The sequence below is a fragment of the Macaca fascicularis genome, chromosome 1, assembly GCF_037993035.2.
Source record: "Macaca fascicularis isolate 582-1 chromosome 1, T2T-MFA8v1.1".
In the NCBI taxonomy this organism is placed as follows: domain Eukaryota; kingdom Metazoa; phylum Chordata; class Mammalia; order Primates; family Cercopithecidae; genus Macaca; species Macaca fascicularis.
In genome coordinates, this window is record NC_088375.1 from 104,193,836 (window position 1) to 104,215,676 (window position 21,841).

At 54.8% G+C, this 21,841-nt stretch overlaps 1 protein-coding gene across 7 annotated transcripts; it reads right to left on the reverse strand.

Moving 5' to 3' along the window:
• Window positions 1-289: 289 nt before the first annotated feature.
• On the reverse strand, window positions 290-21,588 carry NTRK1 (neurotrophic receptor tyrosine kinase 1). 7 transcript variants are annotated; one of them, XR_012435114.1, is made up of 17 exons: window positions 21,307-21,588; window positions 18,041-18,115; window positions 17,670-17,741; window positions 15,503-15,571; window positions 14,028-14,173; window positions 13,630-13,772; window positions 10,394-10,526; window positions 8,157-8,483; window positions 7,738-7,755; window positions 7,512-7,567; window positions 7,130-7,232; window positions 6,476-6,622; window positions 5,911-6,087; window positions 5,551-5,723; window positions 2,761-3,001; window positions 1,983-2,141; window positions 290-682 (listed from the first exon to the last, which is right to left on the reverse strand). XR_012435114.1 is itself a non-coding variant. In XM_005541397.4 (17 exons), the coding sequence occupies exons 1-17, from the start codon at window positions 21,516-21,518 to the stop codon at window positions 497-499; spliced, it is 2,391 nt and encodes a 796-aa protein (XP_005541454.4). In that variant the 5' UTR covers window positions 21,519-21,588; the 3' UTR covers window positions 290-496. The 7 variants fall into 7 exon arrangements, 3 of the variants coding, with proteins under 3 accessions (XP_005541454.4, XP_005541456.4, XP_073896591.1); XM_005541397.4 differs by having other exon boundaries at window positions 5,911-6,041; XR_012435117.1 differs by lacking the exon at window positions 7,738-7,755.
• Between the last annotated feature and the right edge of the window lie 253 nt (window positions 21,589-21,841).

A 21,841-nucleotide genomic window follows, 5' to 3' on the forward strand; every position in this document is an offset into this window, starting at 1 on the left:
TTCCACTGTAGCACCAGCCTTCCTGAACATGAACTACAAAGATTGGCAGTTAGGCTCTCAAGGTCTGGGAAGTTTGACCAGAGGCTGCCTCAACAGCAGGTGAGCCAGGTGACCACGGGACTGGGATCCAACCTATAGTCAAAGGTGAGAGTGACAGGTCCATGGAGTAGGGGTAGGCAGCTGAGGGGAACCTGAGTGGGGGAGGATCCCAGAGAGCTGTCCCCTTACCTGAATCCCAATGCCTCCCTCCTGGAGCGACGTCATCCCAAGAATTGGCAAGAGACACAGCCAAGGGATAATAAATATAATTGCTATGACGGAACCTTGCCTAGAGAAGCAGGAACATCCTCTACTCCCAGCCCCCACCTGTCCCCTCCCGCATGCTGAGGGTGAGTTAGATGCTTTGAGATCACCCTGGGACTGCTGGGAGCTATGGGGGATGCTGAGGGCAGGCCCCAGTATTCCGGCTAACCACTCCAGCCCCTGGGCCGGCCCCCTAGCCCAGAACGTCCAGGTAGACCGGAGGTGCCTGGGCCAGGGCTTGCAGCCGGGCGTGCACGTCCTTGATGCTGTGGCGTTGCTGGGGCTCCCGCTGCCAGCAGCCCCGCATGATGGCGTAGACCTCTGGTGGGCAGGCACGTGGCCGCTCCAACTCACGTCCCTGCGTGATGCAGTCAATTGCCTGGGGCCACCGGAGAGACAGAGGAGAAAGCACACTAGGCTGGGGGCAAGAGAGTGAGGCCAGTCCCAGTGCCCTCACTGAGGCTCCCAAGGCAGCTCATACCACTCATCTGGGCTTCTTAGCCACTAATAACCTGAATGGACACAGTGAACCCCAAGATTCATTTCTGCTCTGACACTGAGAAGTGAGAAGGATTAAGGCTTGACTCTGGGAAGCTTGGGCTGGGGTAGGATTGCTTCCTGAAAACTGGGATCAGATGCTAAGAAGACTTGCCAGGTGGGTTGAGGAAGGGGAGGGGCTGAGGTATTTATCAAATCCATCAGTTTAGTGTTGGGGGCTGAAAGGAGGAGGAGAAAGGCCCTGACTCTCAGTTCCAGAGAAAGAAAAGAAAATAGAGCAGAATTGCAGTTAAAGGCCTTGAAAAATAGCTGGCTTTCATTTTCAAGAAGAGGGCAACCCCCACTTCTTCTCTCTTCTGTGGATACCACTCTGTGGGACTAGCTCTCCCAAAAAGAAACTGCAGCAAGAAAGATCAAAGTTAGACTCTAGGAAGAACTGCTAAAGCAGTTAAGGAATCCAAAGAAGGAGAAAGGATGGCAGGGAGTGATTGGAGAAGGGGCCTGGAGCCTCTTTTCCCCTTCTTCCCCCCTCCCTGTTAGAGGACTTGGGTTATGGGCGGCCCTAATTCCATTTCTTCTCTCAGTGCTTGAGAAAATTAAAATCTATAACCCTCTCCCCCACCCCACCAGCCTCCAGGGAGCAGACTGCATTAGGAGGAGAAATGGAAACTGACAGCTGCGAGCCAAGGAGGAGGTGGGGGCAGCTGCTCTGGGAGACAGAACACCTGGGGCCTGCTCTGGCTGTGGCCAGCTAGGAGGGCAGGAGGAGGGGGTAGGACTGTCCTTCTGACAGTCTAACCTCCGGCCGTCCTGCTGCAGCGTTGGGCCTTCTTGTGCTGGGCTCCTCTTCCCGTGCTGGTCCCTTCCGCTCTGATAATACCTGCTTAGGTCTACAAAATGCAGCTAGAGATGGGGGTCTGGGCTCCATGTACAAAGCACTTTGAGGTTCCCCTAGGGGCCAACTGGGCCTGGGCTTGGGACAGTAGGTGAAGGCAAGAATAGGGGAGGAAGAGAAGAACAGAGCCGGGGTGGATGGGACACAGTGTCGGCATGGCGCTGGAAAGGGACCCCCAACAGGCTGTGGCAGAGGGGCGGAAGGGGAACCGAGTTCCCTGAAAAAGGGACCTGAAGGGGCATGGGAGGGGGAAGCCAGCAAAGGGCGACCACGGGCCGGGGCTGACCTCAGTGTTGGAGAGCTGGTACCAGGGCTGTTTGCCGTAGGTGAAGATCTCCCAGAGCACCACGCCGAAGCTCCACACGTCACTCTCGGTGGTGAACTTGCGGTAGAGGATGCTCTCGGGTGGCATCCAGCGGATGGGCAGCATGGTGCGGCCTCCCACCTGTGGTGGGCGGGCGCTGCGTCAACTCCAGGGGCGCCTGGGACAGCCCGTCAAGGCACAGCTCACCCCTGCCCCATCATTAAAAATAAATATGCCAGGCGCGGAGGCTCACGCCTGTAATCCCAGCACTTTGGGAGACCGAGGTCAAGAGATTGAGATCATCCTGGCCAACATGGTGAAACCCCGTCTCTACTAAAAATACAAAAATTAGTTGGGCGTGATGGCGGCACCTGTAATCCCAGCTACTCGGGAGGCTGAGGCAGGAGCATCGCTTGAACCAGGGAGTCGGAGGTTGCAGTGAGCCGAGATTGTGCCACTGCACTCCAGCCTGGCGACAGAGTGAGACTCCGTCTCAAAAAAAAATAAATTAAATAAATAAACAAACAGATGTGCCTCTCAGTGCTAACAGGCAAAAACTGAAGGGTGCTGTTTCCGACCAGGACAGCAAAGGAGACAGAATCCCCACCAGTGGGGGCTGAGGAGGTAGGTTGAAAACTAGAGCCAGTGAATCTCAGACCCTTGCAGGCTTCCTAGCAAGGGCAGGCTCTCAGTGGTCTTGGGATCCAGGGAGTCTACAGTTTGGAGTCAGGGGAAGGCGTTGGGGACAAAGGACCCTTACACGGTAATAGTCGGTGCTGTAGATATCCCTGCTCATGCCAAAATCACCAATCTTGACCACCAGTCCTTGGCCCACCAGACAGTTTCGTGTGGCCAGGTCCCGGTGCACAAAATGAAGACCTGCCAGGTACACCATCCCCGCAGCGACCTGGCTAGCCACGGCCAGCAGCTGCCCCAGACCCAGGGGGCCTGGAGCCACATCCTCCCCACCAGCCAGCAGCTTGGCATCAGGCCCATGGGATCTGTGAACAAGAAAAGGAGTGGGGATAGGCTGGGAGGACAGAATCCCCAGGAGCCTGAGGAAGGCGATCCCCAGCAGCCAGGTGTGATGGGAGAGGAGACTGGGGGCCTAGTAGTGGAGGATTGAGAGAACAGTAGAGGCAGCTGTCCAGAGGGGCGGGACGGAGGAGCAGAACAGGCGTGCCCACCTCCAGGGCTTCCACCAGAGACAGCTCACAGTTCCCACATCCATGCCTTCCTCTCTGGCAGCTCCTTGAATTCCAGATGCCCACTGGCCCCTACATCCCTTGCCATAGGCACGTCAGACTCAGCCCTTGCCAATTGCAGCTCAGTGTCTTTCCCTGAGCCTGACCCTGACCCTGCCTCAGGGAAGGGACCCTCCCCACCCAGGCAGACCCTGAAACCAGGGAGTCCTTGATTGTCCTGTCTCTCTCCCCTTTGCCCTCAGTGACCAGCCATTCCTACAGGGTCTTCCTTACTTTTGAAGGTGTCCAGGATGCCTGCCTTCTCCCCACAGTGAACACTTGGGTCAGTCCTAGTCACTCATCTGTATTCCCCAATGTTCCTTCTCCTGAACCTTTGCCTGAATCGATCACTTTGCCAAGAATGCCCTTTCCTACTAGCCAATCTTCTCCTCATTCGTTTAGTTGAGGCATTTGTTAAACATTTCCAACGTGCCAAGCACCGGGGCTACAGCGCAGAGTATGATGCAGATAAGCAGGTCATGGCAGTGCAGTGTGAGGGGCACCTGGCAGGCACGGGTGGGAATGGAAAAAGCCAGGGAAGGCTTCCTAGAGGAAGGGACACCTAAACTGAAACTCAGCTCCTGAAGCCATTCGAAGGGGGCTGAGGCAGGGAGGGGTAGAGTCTGTGTGTCTGTCTCCATCTTTCTGTGGAGGGAGGGAGGCCCAGTGCTCCAGGCAGAGGGAACTGGAAGTACAAAGGCCTGGAGGGGAGAAGGAACAGATGGTCCCTCCTAGGGGAAGTCTTCCAGACTCATCTCTGAGCATTAATGATTCCCTCCATTGATTCCCCCAGTGTTCCATCCAGCAGTTAGAGCCTCATCTCCCACAGCCTGGGCCCCAGATGGTGGTATCTCCCTAGCCTGTGTCCTCAAGACCAGCACTGAGCCTACGCCATGTCTGGGAGCAAAGAGATAGGCTCCTCCCTGGCCTTCTCGGGCTCCTCTCTGCCGATCCTCCTCCACACTCAACCTTGGGTCTGGCCTCGCCTCCTGCTCCACACCCTGCATGGGCTCCCTCCTGGTCCACACGATAAGCCCAAGACTCAGGGTTCTCTCCTAGCTGAGTCCTGCCACCTGACTGTATGAATGACCCATCACTCCCAAGGGGATGTTTGGGGACCAGCTCATGACCATCAGCTGGACAACCACACAGCGCTTGCTCATCCAGAACCACAGCCCTCCACTGTCCCTCTTACTGGTGAGGAAAGTGAGGGGAAAGCTACTCGGCAAAGAAGGCTCAGCTCATAAGTGGCAGCTGATTCCAAACCCTGGTCTTCTCCCTGCCTTGCAAACACTGCCCCATCCTCCCAGGGGCGATCTCATCAGAAGATGACCAAGGGAGTAGACCAAGGGACTAGACCAAGGGAACATGTGACCATCACATCAGGGGTTGAGAGTAGGGGCTCTGCCTGGGGTCACATCACCCCTGGGCCATTCACTACCTGTGTACCCTTGGGCAAGTCACCGAACCTCTCTAAGCCTTATCTGTGAAACAGGCACGTTTCTTGAAGTTATTAAAATTAGCACAAATAGATAAACATATCAGAGTTGTTCTGTCCGAAGTCAAATAAATGAATTTTTTGTAACTTGCTCCAAGTATAGATTGCAATATATGCTTGGAGGCCATAAAGAACAAATACATATTTATATTATTATACAAGATATATATGTCCTAGCACATAAAATCATAATAAGAACGAATTGTAGAGTCAGGTGCAGTGGTGAGCACCTGTAGTCCCAGCTACCGGGGAGGCCAAGGTGGGACAACTGCTTGAGCCCAGGAGTTTGAGGCTGCAGTGAGCTATTATTACACCACTGCTGCACTCCAGCCTAGGCAACAGAGCAAGACCCCATCTCTAAAACAATAACGCTAATAAATACATTAAAATATAATAATAATAAATTATAAAGTATATAACATAGCACCTGGAACATAGAGGGTGCCTGATAAATGTTCATTACTGTTGTTATTGTCATTGTCTGAATTGCCACCCTTAGAGGCCTGGCCTTTGTGTGCCACACACAAATGCACATACATCCTCTGCAAAGCCCACCCACCTCGATATTTTAGCTCACGGCCTTTGCCATCGCAACGTCCCTGACTACTGACACTTGTCCTTTGCAAAAGTCGCCCCTACATTCACACGTCTGTCCCCTCTACCATCTCAGAGCTCCTTGGGGATGGGAATGTGCCTCCTGATCTTTCTTGGTGTCTCCCCTTGGTTTGAAAGACAAGCAGGGATGTCTATAGGGAAGGGATGATGGGGCCCAGAGGCAGGGGCCAGCGCTGAGGCCAGGTGCTGGTACCGGAGGAAGCGGTTGAGGTCCCCATGCCGCATATACTCAAAGACCATAAGCAGGGGGCGGCCCTCGGTGCAGACGCCGAAGAAGCGCACAATGTGCTGGTGCTGCAGCATGGTGAGCAGCTCGGCCTCGCGCTGGAAGTCCTGCCGAGCACTCTCCGACACCTCCTTCAGTGCCTGGATGGAAGGGGCAGGGACAGGGCTGAGTGGGGGCCCAGTCCTCACTGCTGTTCATCCAGGGCAGCCCGCTCACCCCAGCCTCCAGCCATCTCAGCCCTCTGCATCTTCCCCCAATCTGTCCTGATGTGATGGAGCTCCTGGGGGTGGGACCCAGTCCAACAGTGCCCCCTGGGCAGGGTCTCACCTTGACAGCCACCAGCATCTTGTCCTGCTCAGGCAGAAGGTTGTGGCACTCAGCAAGGAAGACCTTCCCAAAGGCGCCCTCCCCCAGCTCCCACTTGAGCACGATGTCCCGGCGCTTGATGTGGTGAACACCTGAGGGGGCTTGCAGGGTCAGACGGGAACTCCAATCTTGGGAGGGCTGGGGTTGTAGGGGAGGACTGTTTTGGCAGGGCTGTGTGCTGCACAAGGCTGCCCAGACAAGGGGCTGCACGGGGGCTAAAATTCAACCTGTGCCCCTTCACCAAGCCCCAGGTCATAGTATGGGGCTGCATCTGCCCAGACAGGACAAGGTGTGAGCTAGCTGTGACTCTGGGCAGGGGCTGCAGCTAAGAGCCGGGCTGGACTCAGCCTGAGAATGGGCTTATGGCTGGAATAGGGCTGGGAATAGAAAGGAAGGGATCGTTCAGGCCTCGGTGGGTAAGGGCGATGGCCTAGGGGCTTCTACACACACAGACACACACACACACACACACACACATACACACACACACACTCGCCCCTGCCCTTGACCCAGCATAGCCCCTCACAGGCATCACTGAAGTATTGCGGGTTCTCGATGATGTGGCCTTGGAGTCCAGAGCCTTTGCCCTCGGTGGGGGACAGGGAGCTGCCACCCAATGTCATGAAATGCAGGGACATGGCCAACCCGTCCTCTGGAGCCAGGACAGCCGGGCCTAGGGAGGAGACACAGCCACATGGAGGGGTTTGCCCACATCTTGGCCCTGCCCACCCTTGCCTGCAGGATGCCTGGTCATCCCCACCTTGTAACTTGCAGGGGAGAGACTGAGGAGTTAGGGAGCGAGACAGCAGGCACGGGGAAGACGGCACCACCGCCTCTCCCTGTGCTGGCTTCTGTCCCACCCGTGGCCCCATGGGCACCAAAGAACTCCCCCGCCCCACAGAGCCCAGACCTCCCAGACCCACTTAGTGCTTGACTACAATCCAGCCACCAATTAGCAGCTGCCGCCTCTGAAACTACCTCAGCACCAGCCCGACACACACTCACACACACACTCACACAAGCCTCACAGCCAGGCCTTCATTTATACCCCTAACACACTCACACACCCTAGAACTCCCATGTGCACAGCCCCCCAGACAGAGACAGAGTCAAGAAGAGCCAGTAGGAAACAAAGCCAGAAGAACAGACAGACAGACAGCCCTCTGCAGCCTCGACTCACGGTTGATCCCAAACTTGTTTCTCCTTCCGCATTTGTTGAGCACAAGGAGCAGCATAGAAAGGAAGAGGCAGGCAAAGACGGCCAGGCCCACAGCCACCGAGACCTGGTGGGAGGCAGGGGTGGTTAGATCCAGGGGCTTCTTCTGCACTCTCAGAGCCGCCCATAGCAAGCCATTTTTTCATCCTGCATGGGAGCCCAGAACCAGGCCTCCAGACCTGCCTCGTCCTCCCCTGGGGACCCCTGCAGTGGCTGTGAGGGTGGCAGTCAGAGCTCAGACCAGATGGTAGTGACCTCCCTGCTCTGACCAGAAATGACGTGCAGATGAGCCTCTACCCAGCCTCCCGGCCCCAGGGTCTGCACAAGCTTCTACTTCCTATCTCACCCCAAAAGGTGTCTCATCCTTCTTCTCCACCGGGTCTCCAGATGTGCTGTTAGTATCTGTGGGGACACAAGGCAGGAAGGGTGAGCCTTGGTGCACACTGTCGCCTCCAGTAACCCCCCAACCCTGGCCCCAGCTGGCCTCTCAGGGATCAGGTCAGCTGTACCCTTTGCCCTAGCCTTGGCTCCAGAGACCAGGCAGAACCTGCCCTCCACCTTGGGCTACTCACCCACTGGCGAGAAGGAGACTGCAGCAGGAGGGAGGAGAGAAAGCAGTCAGAGGGAGAAGGAAAACAGTGAGTCCCCTACCTATTCTGGGACTCATTCCTTCATGGGGTGAGGGGGGATGGAGGTGGGCTGCTGGGCCTCAAGGGAGAAAATGCATGTGACCCTTTTCCAGCTGGGCCATGATGCCCTGGTGCATGGCTGTCTCCTCAGCCAGCCTACAAGGACGGAATAGCTCAGGAGTTCAGGAGTCCTGGCTTGGGGAGAGGGTAAGGAGGCCAGAACAGCTGGACACCAGGACTCCAGACTCTTTTCTGTCCGGAACCAGGCACTCCAATTTCTGGGGTAACGGCTATGGCAGGAAGTTGGCTGTAACCCAGGCGGAGCCCAGAAGTGGGAGCAGGGTTCAGGACAGCCCTCGCACCAGGGATGGGGTCCTCGGGGTTGAACTCGAAAGGGTTGTCCATGAAGGCAGCCATGATGGAGGCGGAGGCCTGGCCGAAGGGGTTGGCAGCCAGCAGCGTGTAGTTGCCGTTGTTGACGTGGGTGGGCTGGTTGAGGCGCAGACACCCGTGCCGCACAGTCTCGTTGGCCGCCGGCTCCAGGAACTCGGTGAAGATGAAGCTGGTCTCATTGAGCACGGAGCCATTGAAGAGCCAGCGCAGAGACGGTGCCGGCTGCCCATCCACAGAGAAGGGGATGCACCAGTGGTGCATTTCCACCGCCGTGTGCAGCTGCACGCTGGCCGGGACTGTGGGCCAGAAAGAGCAACAGCAGGAGGTCAGGGCGCAGCTGGAGGAAGCCCAGCGCACACCCGACAAGTCCAGGGGCAAAGCAAGTAGAACCCGAAATCAAAGGGCAGGCCTGGGAGAAACAGGTCAGCAGGCCCTAGGAAATTCACCAAGGAGAGACGTTTTGAAGAAAGTTGACAATACATGTTAAATAAATCAGGCAGCAGGCATATAAAATGCAGAGGCTTAAAGAGTGTAAGTGGTGGGCCATAAATAAGTCATAGCCCCACAGAAGTGGGGTACCAGCTTATGACACTTAAACATGGAGTCTTTGGTGTAAGGAATCTAGAAAAAGTCAGTGTAACCAAGCTGAAGAAGATGGGTCAGGGGGCCTAACAATCAAACAAGCTAAAAATATACACAGTTAAATTTGGGGGAAAAGCCAGGCACAGTGACTTGCTCCTGTAATCCCAGCTACTCAGGGTGCTGAGGTGGGAGGATCGCTTCAGGCCAGGAGTTCAAGGCTGCAGTGAGTTATGATCCCAAAGCATTCCAGCCTGGGCAACAGGCTGAGACCCCATCTCTTCAAACACACACACACACAGACACACACATACACACAGACACACACATACACACAGACACGCACTTTTTGAAAAAGGTATGGGTTTGAAATAGACCCAATCTGGTAACAGCAAAAGCCCCTCAATGATAGAAAAAAAGTGTATGTATGCATAAATAAATACATATATATATATATAATATAGCATTTATACACAGGAATACTATTTAGCAATGAATTGCGTGAGCTACATACAGCGACTCCCATTAACGTGAATGAATCTTATAAATATAATGCTGAGTGAAAGAAACCAGATACAAAATAATACACGCAGTATGATTCCATTTATATAATGTACAAGAACAGGCAAAACTAAACGATACCAATAGGAAAGCATATTTGAGAAAAATTATTTTTAAAAGCAAGGAAATGGTTGTCCTGACAAAAGTCAACATGAGATGGGAGAGTGGGATGGGATTGCGAATAGGGAGAGGTGTTGGGTGGCGGGGGCGGGGGGTCTTCCGTGGTGCTGGTAAGAGTAGTTATTGTTTAAAGTATATATATTGGGCCGGGCGCGGTGGCTCACGCCTGTAATCCCAGCACTTTGGAAGGCCAAGGCGGGCGGATCACAAGGTCAGGAGATCGAGACCATGGTGAAACCCCGTTTCTACTAAAAATAGAAAAAAAATTAGCCGGGCGCAGTGGCGGGCGCCTGTAGTCCCAGCTACTCGGGAGGCTGAGGCCGGAGAATGGCGTGAACCCGGGAGGCGGAGCTTGCAGTGAGCCGAGATTGCGCCACTGCACCACTCCAGCCTGGGTGACAGAGCGAGACTCCGTCTCAAAAAAAAAATAAAAAATAAAAAAATAAAAATAAAAAATAAAGTATATATATTGTTTGCACATTTCTATGTACATTTCACAATAAAAAAAGACAACTGATGTAAAGTAGAAGATTTAAGGTAATTTGTTGGCTGACCTAGAGAAATTAGGCAGCGAGCCTAAAGAGGAACTCAGGAGGAGAATTTCCTCTTTAGAAACTAGGATGCGGGAAGAAGGACCCGATGAGGGACGGGCATGAAAAAATACTTCGGAGCAGTGGGAACAGCCGGGCATCTGGTGTTGAGGGCCTCAGGTAGCAAGGCTTGGGCAGGGGGCCAGAAAGAAATCCATCTCCGTCCCTCTGGCCTTGACGAGCCCCCAGGACTTCCCCCGAAGGATCAGGTTTTCATGGGAATCTGGAAACAGCTGGGAGGGAGCAGTTGTGGAGACACACATCCCACCCTTTCCTCCAGCCCCCACCCTACATCCTCTTTTGAGGGAAGAAGAGATGAGTAGGGGCTGGGTGCAGGGACTGCCACTGAGACTCACAGGAGACGTTGACCTGAACAGAGAGCTCTGCCCGGCCTACATCATTCTCTGCCCAGCACGTCACGTTCTTCCTGTTGAGGTCACTGGTGACATTGGCCAGGGTCAGCCCCAGGGACGGCAGAGCCCCAGATTTCTAGATCAGGAAAGAGAGGCGGAAATCAGAAGGAGCTTTAGCCAGCTCGGGGCTGGGGCTGATGTCTTTGGAAAGCCCCTCTGACTCCAGATGGATAGGAGAGGAGGGCTGGGAGGGAAGAGGAGGGAGAGAGGGGTGGGAGAGAATGTAGCAGAGAATGTCCTTCCTCCTTTAGGTTTGTTCATTGACTATCTCCTGGATCACATTTTTAAAAATTTTATGTTTTATTTTTGTAGCGACGGGATCTTACTGTTCTGCCCAGGCTGGTCTTGAACAGGGCCCCAAGTGATCCTCCCACCCCGGCCTCCCAAAGTGCTGGGATTACAGGCGTGAGCCACTGCGCCCCGCCTGGATCACGTATTTAATTATGTGAAAAATCTGAAATATAACCAATAACCTCAAAATAGGCACAAAATATCCCAAACTGAAACTAAGACCAGCCATCTGAGCAGCTAAATGGATGTCACGCATCCCAAGTACCAAATCTGGACACAGCTCATTGGAGACCCCACTAAGACCTCACCACCTATTCATTCCTGTTTTACACACAGTTCTAACAAACTGAGTCTCTGCCCAAGGAAGATCAGAAACAAAGAGATGGTGCGAATAGCATGGCAGCAGTTAGAAACAACAGCAGCAGCGTCGCCTCCTGCAGCAGATGAGGACCATGGGTGAGGTTAGACAGGCAAAGTGACTTGATTCTGAATCATCGTCAGGATTGAATCAGATCGAGTTTCTCTTCCTAGGAAACTGTGGATTTGTCATGTGTAAGTTACATGATCTTACGACAATTCTTCATCTTGCTGAACCATGGGGTTTTTTTGTTTGTTTTGTAAGCTGAAGAGGTGGACAAATTATCTTCTGACATTTTAGAAAGTGATTTTCACAAAATGATGAAAATAATGAAGTGGTGGATAAATCTCATTTATCTGAAAACTTCATAAACGTGGAATCCTCTGACCACATGCCAGAGGAGGTATGGTTTCCCCAGGCTTCCAATGGAATACGTGAGTTCAAAGGCTCCAGTAGAGTTTCCAGCCTTTTGTGCAAGCTTTGGGTTCCAGCCACCTTGAGGGGAAGCCCTGCCTTACCCTCTGCTTCCCTTGGCTGTCCCATCCCCTCCACTTACTGTGAGGCCAATAACTCTTCCTCTTGAGATGCTCTGCCACCCTTATCCTCCTAACTGAGGGAGAGCAGCCTCTCTTCCCCTCCATTTAACTCAGTTAGGGTGCAATTATTTTTTAAGAGATAGGGTCTCGCTTTGTTGCCCAGGCTGGTCTCAAACTCCTGGTCTCAAGTGATTCTCCCTCCTTGGCCTCCCAAAGTGCTGGGATTACAGGTATGGGCCACTGTGCCCAGTAGGGAGTGACTTTTGTATAGATAGTTTCTAGAAAACACAGATGGTAGCAAACATGTAAGACTCCCAAAGAGAAAGCAAATCCTGGAATCGCCCCAAAGAGAGAGTTGATCTAAGGTCTCTCCATGCAGGGGCATGGCCTCTGCCTGGTCCCCTTTCTTTTACTCACTCTAGGCAGCTTTGCTGTCTGGAGGGAGAGGATCCGCTCAGTGGCTAGTGGTCCCTCCACCAAGTCTGAAGTCTCCTGCTCAGCGCCCAATGTCTCCTCCCTCAGCATGGTTCCAGGGGCCTCCAGCAATTCTGGGGTTGACTCTCCCACCAAAGTGAAGGCTCCCCAACTAAACACCACGCTCCCAGCCCCCTAGGCACACATTCCTGGTCCCTTCATATCCACTCCTCCTGCCCAGGTGGAGCCAGCTTTTTGGGTGGGCACAGCCCATTGTCAGCTGCTGTCGACCTCGTCAGCAAGGCCAACTGAGTTCCCTGTGGCTACTCTCATCTGCCCATTGCCAGCCTAAGGACAAAGGGTAAGGCCTGGGAAGGTGTCCAAAGACATGTCTGGATAACAGAGATAGAGGCCAGAGAACGCCCAGGGGCAGGCAGGACATCAGAAGGCCATCATGTCCACCTCCTCAGCTTACAGATAAGAAAACCAAAGTGCAGGCAGATTAAGGGATTTTTCTGAAAGTCACTCCCAGAATTAATTAGTGAGAGAGCTGGAGCCAGACCTATGCCTCCCTTACTAATGCATTCATCACATGCCCAAAAGGATGCTCCTTCCAGAATCTCCAGAAAAAAAGACCATGAGGCCCCCAAGAACTCATCCCAGATGCAGTACAACTGATATTGTGCCTCCTCCCTGGGTCCCAGTTTCATTATATAGAAAAGTGATCGGCCAAGCACAGTGGCTCACGCCTGTAATCCTAGCACTTTAGGAGGCAGAGGCAGGTGGATCACGAGGTCAGGAGTTTGAGACCAGTGTGGCCAACGTAGTGAAACCCCATCTCTACTAAAAATACAAAAATTAGCTGGGCGTGGTAGTGTGTGCCTGTACTCCCAGCTACTCCGGAGGCTGAGGCAGGAGAATTGCAGAATCACTTGAACCCGAGAGGCGGAGGATGCAGTGAGTCAAGATCGCGCCACTGCGCTGTGCTCCAGCTTGGGCAACAGAGCAAGACTCCATCTCAAAAAAAAAGAGAGAGGGAGAGGGAGAGGGAGAGAGAGGGAGGGAGGGAGGGAGGGAGGGAGAGAGAGAGAGAGAAAGAAAGGAAAGAAAGAAAGAAAGAAAGAAAGAAAGAAAGAAAGAAAGAAAGAAAGAAAGAAAGAAAGAAAGAAAGAAAGAAAGAAAGAGAAAGAGAGAGAGAGAAAGAAAGAAAGAAGGAAAGAAAGAAAAGGGATGTATGGGAGAGATGGTCTGTTGGGTTCCTCTCAGCTCCAACATGTAAGATTTCTGTGACCCTCTCCCTTGCAGCCAACACCATGTTCCCAGAAAGGGGTCCTGGGGCTTCAAGTGTAGCCTGGGGTCCCTGCTGGGTCAGGGCCCCCCCCCCGAGGGTGTGCATGCCCTGGGCTGCCCCACAGCATAGGCCTGAGCCCTGTGGGTCTAAAGCATCTCTGTCCATCCCTCAGCCTCAGTGTGCTCCTTATTTATTGTCTCTTTCCTCCACAGTGTGTCTCTCTTTCCCCGTCTTTGTCCCCTGTGCTCTGCCTGGACCTCTTGGGGGCTGCGGGCGAAGGGCTTCTCACCATCACTGTGGCTGACTGCTCCAGCTCCGTGAGGATCCAGCCGGCCTGTTCCAGGCCCTGCCCCTCCACCTGGCACCACAGCAGCACATCGTCCCCCACATCCACGGAGGCGTTGGGCACCTGGACCTTCAGCATGGGCACACCTGGCCACCCAGGATGCCCAAGGGCCAAAGGGTGTTAGAGCTGGGAGTGGCCCCAGAATTCTACTGCAGGGCTGCTCCTTCCCCCACCCTCCTCAGTGACCCGGAGCCCAGGCAATGTCACCCCAGGCAGTATCCCCCAGCCTTTGCCAATGCCCATTCCCCAGGCCTTTTCAGTGCTTGCTCAGTGCCCTCTCCCTCAGGCAGGTGAGCCTCTTTCCCAGCCCCGTTACACCATCTCCCTCACCCAGCACCTACCACAGCTGGCATTGGGCATATGGGCCAGGGGCCCTTGCCCGTGACACTGCAGCTTCTGTTCATGCACTCCGCCCAGTCCCTCCTCCTCCCAGCGCTGTAGCCAGCGCAGGGCACAGGAACAGTGCAGAGGGTTCCCCGACAGGACCCTGGTGGGCATGGGGGACACCAAGTGAGTCAAGGAAGGGGCCTGAGGGATCACAGGGATAAGAGAGAGCAGTTAGGCAGCGAGGAGGACGGTCTACAGGTGAAAGGGAGGACACAGAGGTCTTTCCGTCTGACTCCAGTAACAGGATGTTATTCAAAGAAATAGGCCGTTGGGAGGCCAAGGCAGGTGGATCATGAGGTCAGGAGATCAACACCATCCTGGCTAACACGGTGAAATCCCGTCTCTACTAAAAATACAGAAAATTAGCCAGGACCACGTGGTGGCGGGCACCTGTAGTCCCAGCTACTCGGGAGGCTGAGGCAGGAGAATGGTGTGAACCCAGGAGGCGGAGCTTGCAGTGAGCTGAGATTGCACCACTGCACTTCAGCCTGGATGACAAAGCAAGACTCTGCCTCAAAAAAAGAAAGGAAAGAAAGAAAGAGAGGGAGGGAGGCGGGGGAGAGAGAGAGAGAGGGAGGGAGGGGGAGAGAGAGGGAGGGAGGGAGGGGGAGAGAGAGAGAGAGAAAGAAAGAAAGAAAGAAAGAAAGAAAGAAAGAAAGAAAGAAAGAAAGAAAGAAAGAAAGAAAGAAAGAAAGAAAGAAAGAAAGAAAGAAAGAAAGAAAAGGAAAGAAAGAAAAAGAAAGAAAGAAAGAAAGAAAGAGAGAGAAAAGAAATAGGCCAGGCGCAGTGAGTCACACCTGTTATCCTGGCACTTTGGGAGTCTGAGGCGAAAGATTGCTTGAGCCCAGGAGTTCAAGATCAGCCTGGGCAACATGGCAAAACCCCAACTCCACAAAAAGAAAAAATAATGTAAAAATGAAAGAAACTGAATGCAGAAAGTGGAAGACAAGACAGCTGATGGCTAAGGGATGCATGGGGCTCCCTCACCCCAGGCTCCCCCAGATGAGAAACCAGGCAAGGGCTCTCAGCATGGTGACAAGGAGGGAAAGGCACAGCCTCCCAGAGTGACCCAGAGGCCTTAAGTGCCCACCAGGTACACATGAACCCCTGCGCCCCACTCACCCCTGTGCAAGGTGCCCTGGGAATGTTGCCAGATGTGCCGTGGACACACAGTGGGCCTGGGATCTGCTCAGCCAGGCCCAGCACACACACAGTCATCCAGGCCAGCTCCCCAGGGCAGTAGCCCCCTTAACGGGTGGTCCTGCAGCCCCTGCTTTGATGGGGGTTTCACTGGCATGCACATAGTCCCCAAAGAGACCCCCCCAGCAGTGCCACACAGACACAGTGACCCAATGCCATCCCACAGACCCAAGTGCACGCAGGCACACACACACTTGGTGCTCTTGTCCCTGGAAGTGCCCCCACTCACAGTTCCTGTAAGGAGAGGCCCTGCACAGTTTTCCAGGAGAGAGACTCCAGAGCATTGAAGGAGAGATTCCTACGGGCATGGAGACACAGCAAGACAGACCCCTTGAGTGACCCGACCTCACTCTGACCCAGAGTGAGGGAGGGGAGGAGCCGAGAAAGAAGTTGACATCTGGCTCCCCCTCCCCAGTCTAGGCAGCCAGAACAAGCCTTGGAAGGCAGTGTGTGTGGATGGATGGGGGGGCGTGGTGGAGGGCTTTTTGAGTCCCACTCCTTTCCCTGGGACAACAAGGGTTAACCCTACTTAGCCACCTCTCCAGACCCCAGGGAGGGGGATCTGAGGGAACAGCCGCTCCTCCCTCCCCCACTGCTTTGGCCCCAGCTGGCAAAGTGCTGAGGCCACAGCTGGGGGAAGGGCTCCATCTGTGCTCCCCTCCCCACAGAGCCCAGGACGGGGCCAGAGGAAGAGGGGGAGGATTGAGGTTGCCACACTCCCTTGACCCTACCTGACCACAAGGAACTCAACGCACTTCCTCAGTTCCCCTCCACCTCCTCCTTTCAGGCCCTCCTCAGTGACTAAAAGGTCAGGCAGGAAAGGACCCACACCCCCAGCCCCCTCGTTGTAGGGGTGGAAAAAGTGAGCCCAGCGGGGGCCTGGCCACACCGGAAAATGATGTAGGAGCCCCAGTGCCCTGTGCCCTTTGTCAGGCTGCTGCTGCTGGGACCCTCTGCCTCTGAGGGGCCTATCCTGACCCCTCTCTTTTCCTAGTCAACCTAGAATTTGTGGTGGCTGGGTTGGAGAGGTACCACCACATAGGGACCAAAGACACAACCCACTCTAGAGCCAGATAGAGCGGGTGTAAGTTCTATCCTGCCACTTACAGCTGTGTGACCTCAGTCCAGAAACTCAACCTCTCTGATTCTCAGAATTCTCATCTATGAAATGGGGACAAGAACACTCTCTCTCTCACCAGGTTGATTGTGAAGATTCATTGACATAAGTACCGTGAAGTGTCATTGAACACGTTTTTAACGGAAGCCCCGGTGCATAGATGGTGATACGACATCACTTTATTTTGCCTTGTTAAATTGCTGGACACAGCAGAGTGTAGAGGACCCCGCATAACTCCATGAATGTCGGCCCCACCATCCTTCCCATCTCTCCGCCTGCTCATGTTGGGGGACAGGGGAGCTGAACTCCCACCCTCGGAAGGCCAGGGAGGGGCTGCCAGGGACTCTGATGGTCCCTCCTGCCCATCCCATGACCCTCTGTGTCCTACAGCAGGGGTCCTCAATTCTCAGGCCACAGATGGGAAAATAGTGCCACTGTTCTCCAGCCTGAGCAACAGAGGGAGACCCTGACTCTTAAAAAATAAATTAAAGAAAAAGAGGGGGACAGCAAGGAAGAGGGGCTATAAACAGGGTAAATATGTGGTCTGTTAGGAACCCGGCCGCATAGCGTGAGGTGAGCAGCAGTGAGTGAGCATTACCGCCTGAGCTCCGCCTCCTGTCACATCAACAGCAGCATTAGATTCTGTGAACTACTGCGCATGCGAGGGATCTAGGTTGTGCGCTCCTTTTGAGAACTAACTAATGCCTCATAATCTGAGGTGGAACAGTTTCATCCTGAAATCATCCTCCCCTCCCGCACCATCTGTGGTAAAATTGTCTTCCATGAAACCAGTCTCTGGTGCCAAAAAAGTTGGGGTCCGCTGCTCTACAGGAGGGATAGCTATGACTCCCGAGAATGAGGAGGGTGACAAGTGGCAGACCTAACACCCCAGCTCCCAGGATGTCCTAGGAGCCAAGTCAATGCGTCCCTGGGAAATGGAGTCCCAGCCAGAACACAGGAGTCCTGCTCCTGACGCTTGCTCCCTTTGCACTGGTGTGTATCTGAGCCCTGGGAAGAAAGATGGGGCGGGCACCTATGAGAAGTATCCTTGCAGCATGGACCATGGAAGTGAGATGGCAAGGAGGACCTCTAGCTGGCGGGGGCAAGAGCATGCCATCCCTGAGGGAGATGGGAGGAAGCCCCAGGAGAGTGGGTGAGGTGACTTCCCTGACCAGGCTTGGGCCCCTCGCAATCATTCCCCGGGGAGAGCCAAGCCCATTAGCAGTGCAAGTCTGGGTGTCCTCCCCAATCCCCACTGCCCAGCACTGGCCACACTCACAGGCGACTGAGCCGAGGAGTGAAATGGAAGGCATCTGGCGCCACGAAACGGAGACCACTCTTCACGATGGTGCTGGGGAGGGGTGCAGGAGGATCAGTCCCCAGGTCTCAGCTACTCTGGGCCCCTGGCCCTCCCTGCCCATCCCAGCCTCCCAGTCCCCTGTGCTGAACTCCTACCCCTCCTCGGGCCCCTCATTGTTTCTTCAGCTACCCTAGACCCCTCAAAGCCCTGAGCTTCCTGACCTCTCCCAGTCCCTCAGTCCTCAGCCTCTCAGGTCCTCCCAGGGCCTCAGACCCTTGAGCCCTCCCTGACCTTCTGGTCTCCCCCAGGCCCACGCTGAGCTCCACACCCACAGTCCCCATTTTCCTCACAGGTTTCTCAGCTCCCCCAGGCCCCTCAGGTCACGGAGCTCCAGATGCTGCAGATGCTGCTGGTTCTCGATGTAGCTGTGGGGAGAGGGGATGGGAGTCACAGGGCTCAGGCCCACACTTGAGTTCCCATGTCGACCCTCCTGCTCCCTCACAAGACACAGGCACATGCCACATGCACATCACAGGCACACGCATATGCACCTGTTCAGACCTGCATACACACTTACATGGCATGCACATACGAATGCATACATATGCACATGCATGTGTGTGCATGAACACACAAGCGCACACATGTATAGATCCCCAGACACTCACACATATGCACACTCTCACATACCTCTTGCACACATGCACACACCCAGTATGCACATGCACACACGCAGAGGCATAAGCATCTGCACAGATGACGCCATGCACATGCACATGTGCCTTCAGGAAGAGGCTCACACATGGACACACAGAAACAAAGCTCACATCCATCTCTCACGTGCACACACATAAGTCCATTCTCACATTGTTGTTCTGCTTTTATATCAGGCATGCCTGGCACACGCTCACCAATGGGAGGTTATACTGAAACACTTGCTACCACAAAGGGTCAAGGCTCATCCCTGCCACTACCCCACGCAGCACAGACAAAGCCTGTGCTCATGCAAATCTTTGTTCCCAAACGTGCCCGCCCAAGGGCCACTGCCCGGGCTCACCTGTACTACACAAACACACACACACATATACACACACAAACATCTCTGCACCCCCATAGCCTCGGGCCCCTCTCCACACCCAAGCAGCAACCCCTACTCCACCGAAACCTCCCCTACCACCTTTTCAGCAGATCAAGCAAGAGGCTTAGAGGCTATCAGTCAGGGACCCCAAGGAGGGACCCAGGAAAGAGGAGAGGAGCAATGAGAGGATGCAGTCAGAGTGTTGGGGAGGGGAGAAGAGGCACAGACTGGCTGACTTATACAGCGAGAGAGAGACAGCGAGAGAGAGAGAGAGAGAGAGAGAGAGAGAGAGATGGAAAGGTTCAATGAGGAGGGTGGGGGCAGAAGGGCAGAAAAACAAAGAGAGAGTGAAACAGAGACACTGAAAGAGAAACCGACAGGAAGAGACTGTCAGAGAGATAGTGACAAGTAAGAAGGAAGACAGATAAGGGAAGGGAGACAGCGAAACAGATAGATAAGGACAGATAGCTACAGAAAGCAAGACAGACAAGAACGAAAGAAGAATGAGTAGGCATTCAGGTCTAGGGGATGGCTGATGCCCTGGGCCCTGCCTGACTGCTGGATCTGACGTACCAGGGAGTTCCTGAGAACTCAGCTGCCCTGCAGTGACATGTTTGTGTGCCCCCCCACGCCACAAAACACATGCCAGGGGCCCCTGACTCACTGCCGGTTCTCAGAACTCTCCCCCTCTACCCTCTAACTTTCCCTACCTTATAGGAACCAGGACCAGCCTAAGTGACCCCTCCCTTCCTCCTTTCCTCCCTTTCCAGCCTTGGCCCCACCAGGACAGCCAGGATCAGATCCTAAGTTTCCCTGTGGACTTAGTGGAGACCTAGAAAGTAACCTCCACTGACTATAAGGGAGGCCAGGTCCCTGTTCTACCCATCCCCCAGCCCCTGCCCAGAAGGTTTCAAACTGTAGGGACCCAGGGAGGGAGTGAGAATGCAGTGGGCTGGCAGGGTGTGTGTGAGCTGTCAGGCCAGCGTGCTCAAAGCTGCCTCATTCGTTTGGATTCATAATCAATCTGTCTATTCGAGTCCATTATCTCCTCGTTAGCTCTGCGGGTGAGGGAGGAGGGAGGGGCTGTGCAGGCAGTGAGGAGGGGGTGTCAGGCTGCAACCCCACCCAGGGGGACATCTCAGCTTGCCACCCTGCATGCCTCCTAGTTCCCAGTCCTGGCCTGTCCACTTCCCCTACCACTCCATCCCTACCCTGCTGGACCCACTTGGGACTTGGAAGGAGTTGGGAAATGGGAGCCCTGATGGCAAGCACTGGGGAGTCTGGACCCCAGTTTGAAGGCCCAGGGTGATGAGAGAACTGGACTAGGAGGACTGGCAGCCTGTCTCTCATGCCCCCTCCCATCATGCAGAGATGTAGGCCTAGACCAAGACAAGGCCATCTCCTCTACTCCTGGTCTCCCTGGAGCTATTAGAGAGAGAGATTGAGTACCTTCCTGTTGATTACCATAAGATACCCGAGTAACTCAGTGCCAATTAGTGCAAGCTGCTCAAGTAACTTCCAGACATTGATGATCCTCACCTTGATACCTTCCAGCCCATCACTGCATGGGGCCAGGGTTCCTTGTCCACCCTGTAAACCCCAGGCCCCAGGAGGAGGATTTTCTCGCAGTTCCTCCCCTCTTCTAGATGTCTTGCTGGCCATGATAGCCATATGTAATATTCAAGTATTTTCCAGCCATCACCATGTGATGCCTGAGTACCTCCAGGCCAGTCATCACTGCATACTCCCATAGGTTTCACCAGCTGCTGAAAAGTACTTCAGTATTTTGTAACCAATTCCTGCAGAATGTCAGAGTCCTGCAGAATGCTGAAGATTCCTCCCAGCTTTGTGTACCAAAGGGAGGAGGGTCTCTCAGCAAGGGCCCTGACTCCCCGCCCCGGATTGGAGAGGGAGATGGGATGGGGAGAGAAAATCCAGGAGAGGGTCCTATTTCCCAGATCCAAATCAAGGGGTTCTGGGGAAAGGAATGGTAAAAATGGAAAGAGGAGAGCTCAACCACCCAGCTCCTTACCACCTCCCACCAATGCCAGCCAGCTCAATCCCCAATTCCAGGAGAAAAGCTGGGGTTGCCTCCTCATAACAAGGAAGTGGGTGGGGGCTGGCTTGCCCCTTTCCCTAGAAAAGGGAAAAGGTAGTAAGGGTGTCAAACTGGGGACTTCTCTGCTGGTAACCACCTTTCTCTGTTGGACAGAGCAGGAGCCTCTGACTGAGCTCCAGAAAGCGGCTTCTAGACGGCTAGGCTCTCTCAGACCTGGTGCCCAGAGATTCTCCCCTCGATCTCCCTGAAGCCGGCGGCCCAGCTGCCCTGAACACTAGGGGACATCCAGGCAGTGACCGTAAAGCTTGCTAGGGCATCGGCGGCTGCGGAGGAACGCCCGTGCACCGCCAAAGGCTGCGTCGTGCCAGCCTTCCGCTGTACTCGCCCTGCCTGACCAAGCAAACAAGCGGAGAGTCCGCGCCCTCGGGGCATGGCAATTCCTGCCTGTCCCCGCGCCCCCTCGCACGCCGGACACTCACAGCTCAGTCAGGTTCTCTGCGCCGGGCAGGTGGTGGAGGCTATCCAGGGCCCCATCCCGTGTGCATCGCAGTCCCGAGGAGCCGTGGGGGCAGCAGGCATCGGGGCAGGGTGAGGCGCCCGCAGATGCCAACATCAGCCAAGCCAGCAGGCTGCCCGGCCCCGCAGCCCAGCTGTGCCAGCCGAGCTGCCCGCGCCGTCCGCCTCGCAGCATCGCGGCGGCGCCCGCCTTGCTCCGGCGGGGCAGCCGTCTGTGCGCTCTCAGCTGCTGCTGCCAGGCCTCCGCCGACATGTGCGCTGGGCGGTGTTAAAGACCCAGCCGCCAGGAAAGGGCGGAGCCAGTCGCCCCCGCCCGGCCCCGCCCCGCCCCTCGTCTCCACCCCCTTCTCTCCCCTCTGACGCCCCCAACTCTGCCCCCTCTCCTGTTAGGGGTCCCCAGCGTCAGCCTTCTCCCCGAGGATCCCCCCAGCTCCGGGAGATGCAGAGGGGCCGCAGCAGAACGCCTCGGAGGTGTCTGCTGAGGCCGGGGGTGGGAAG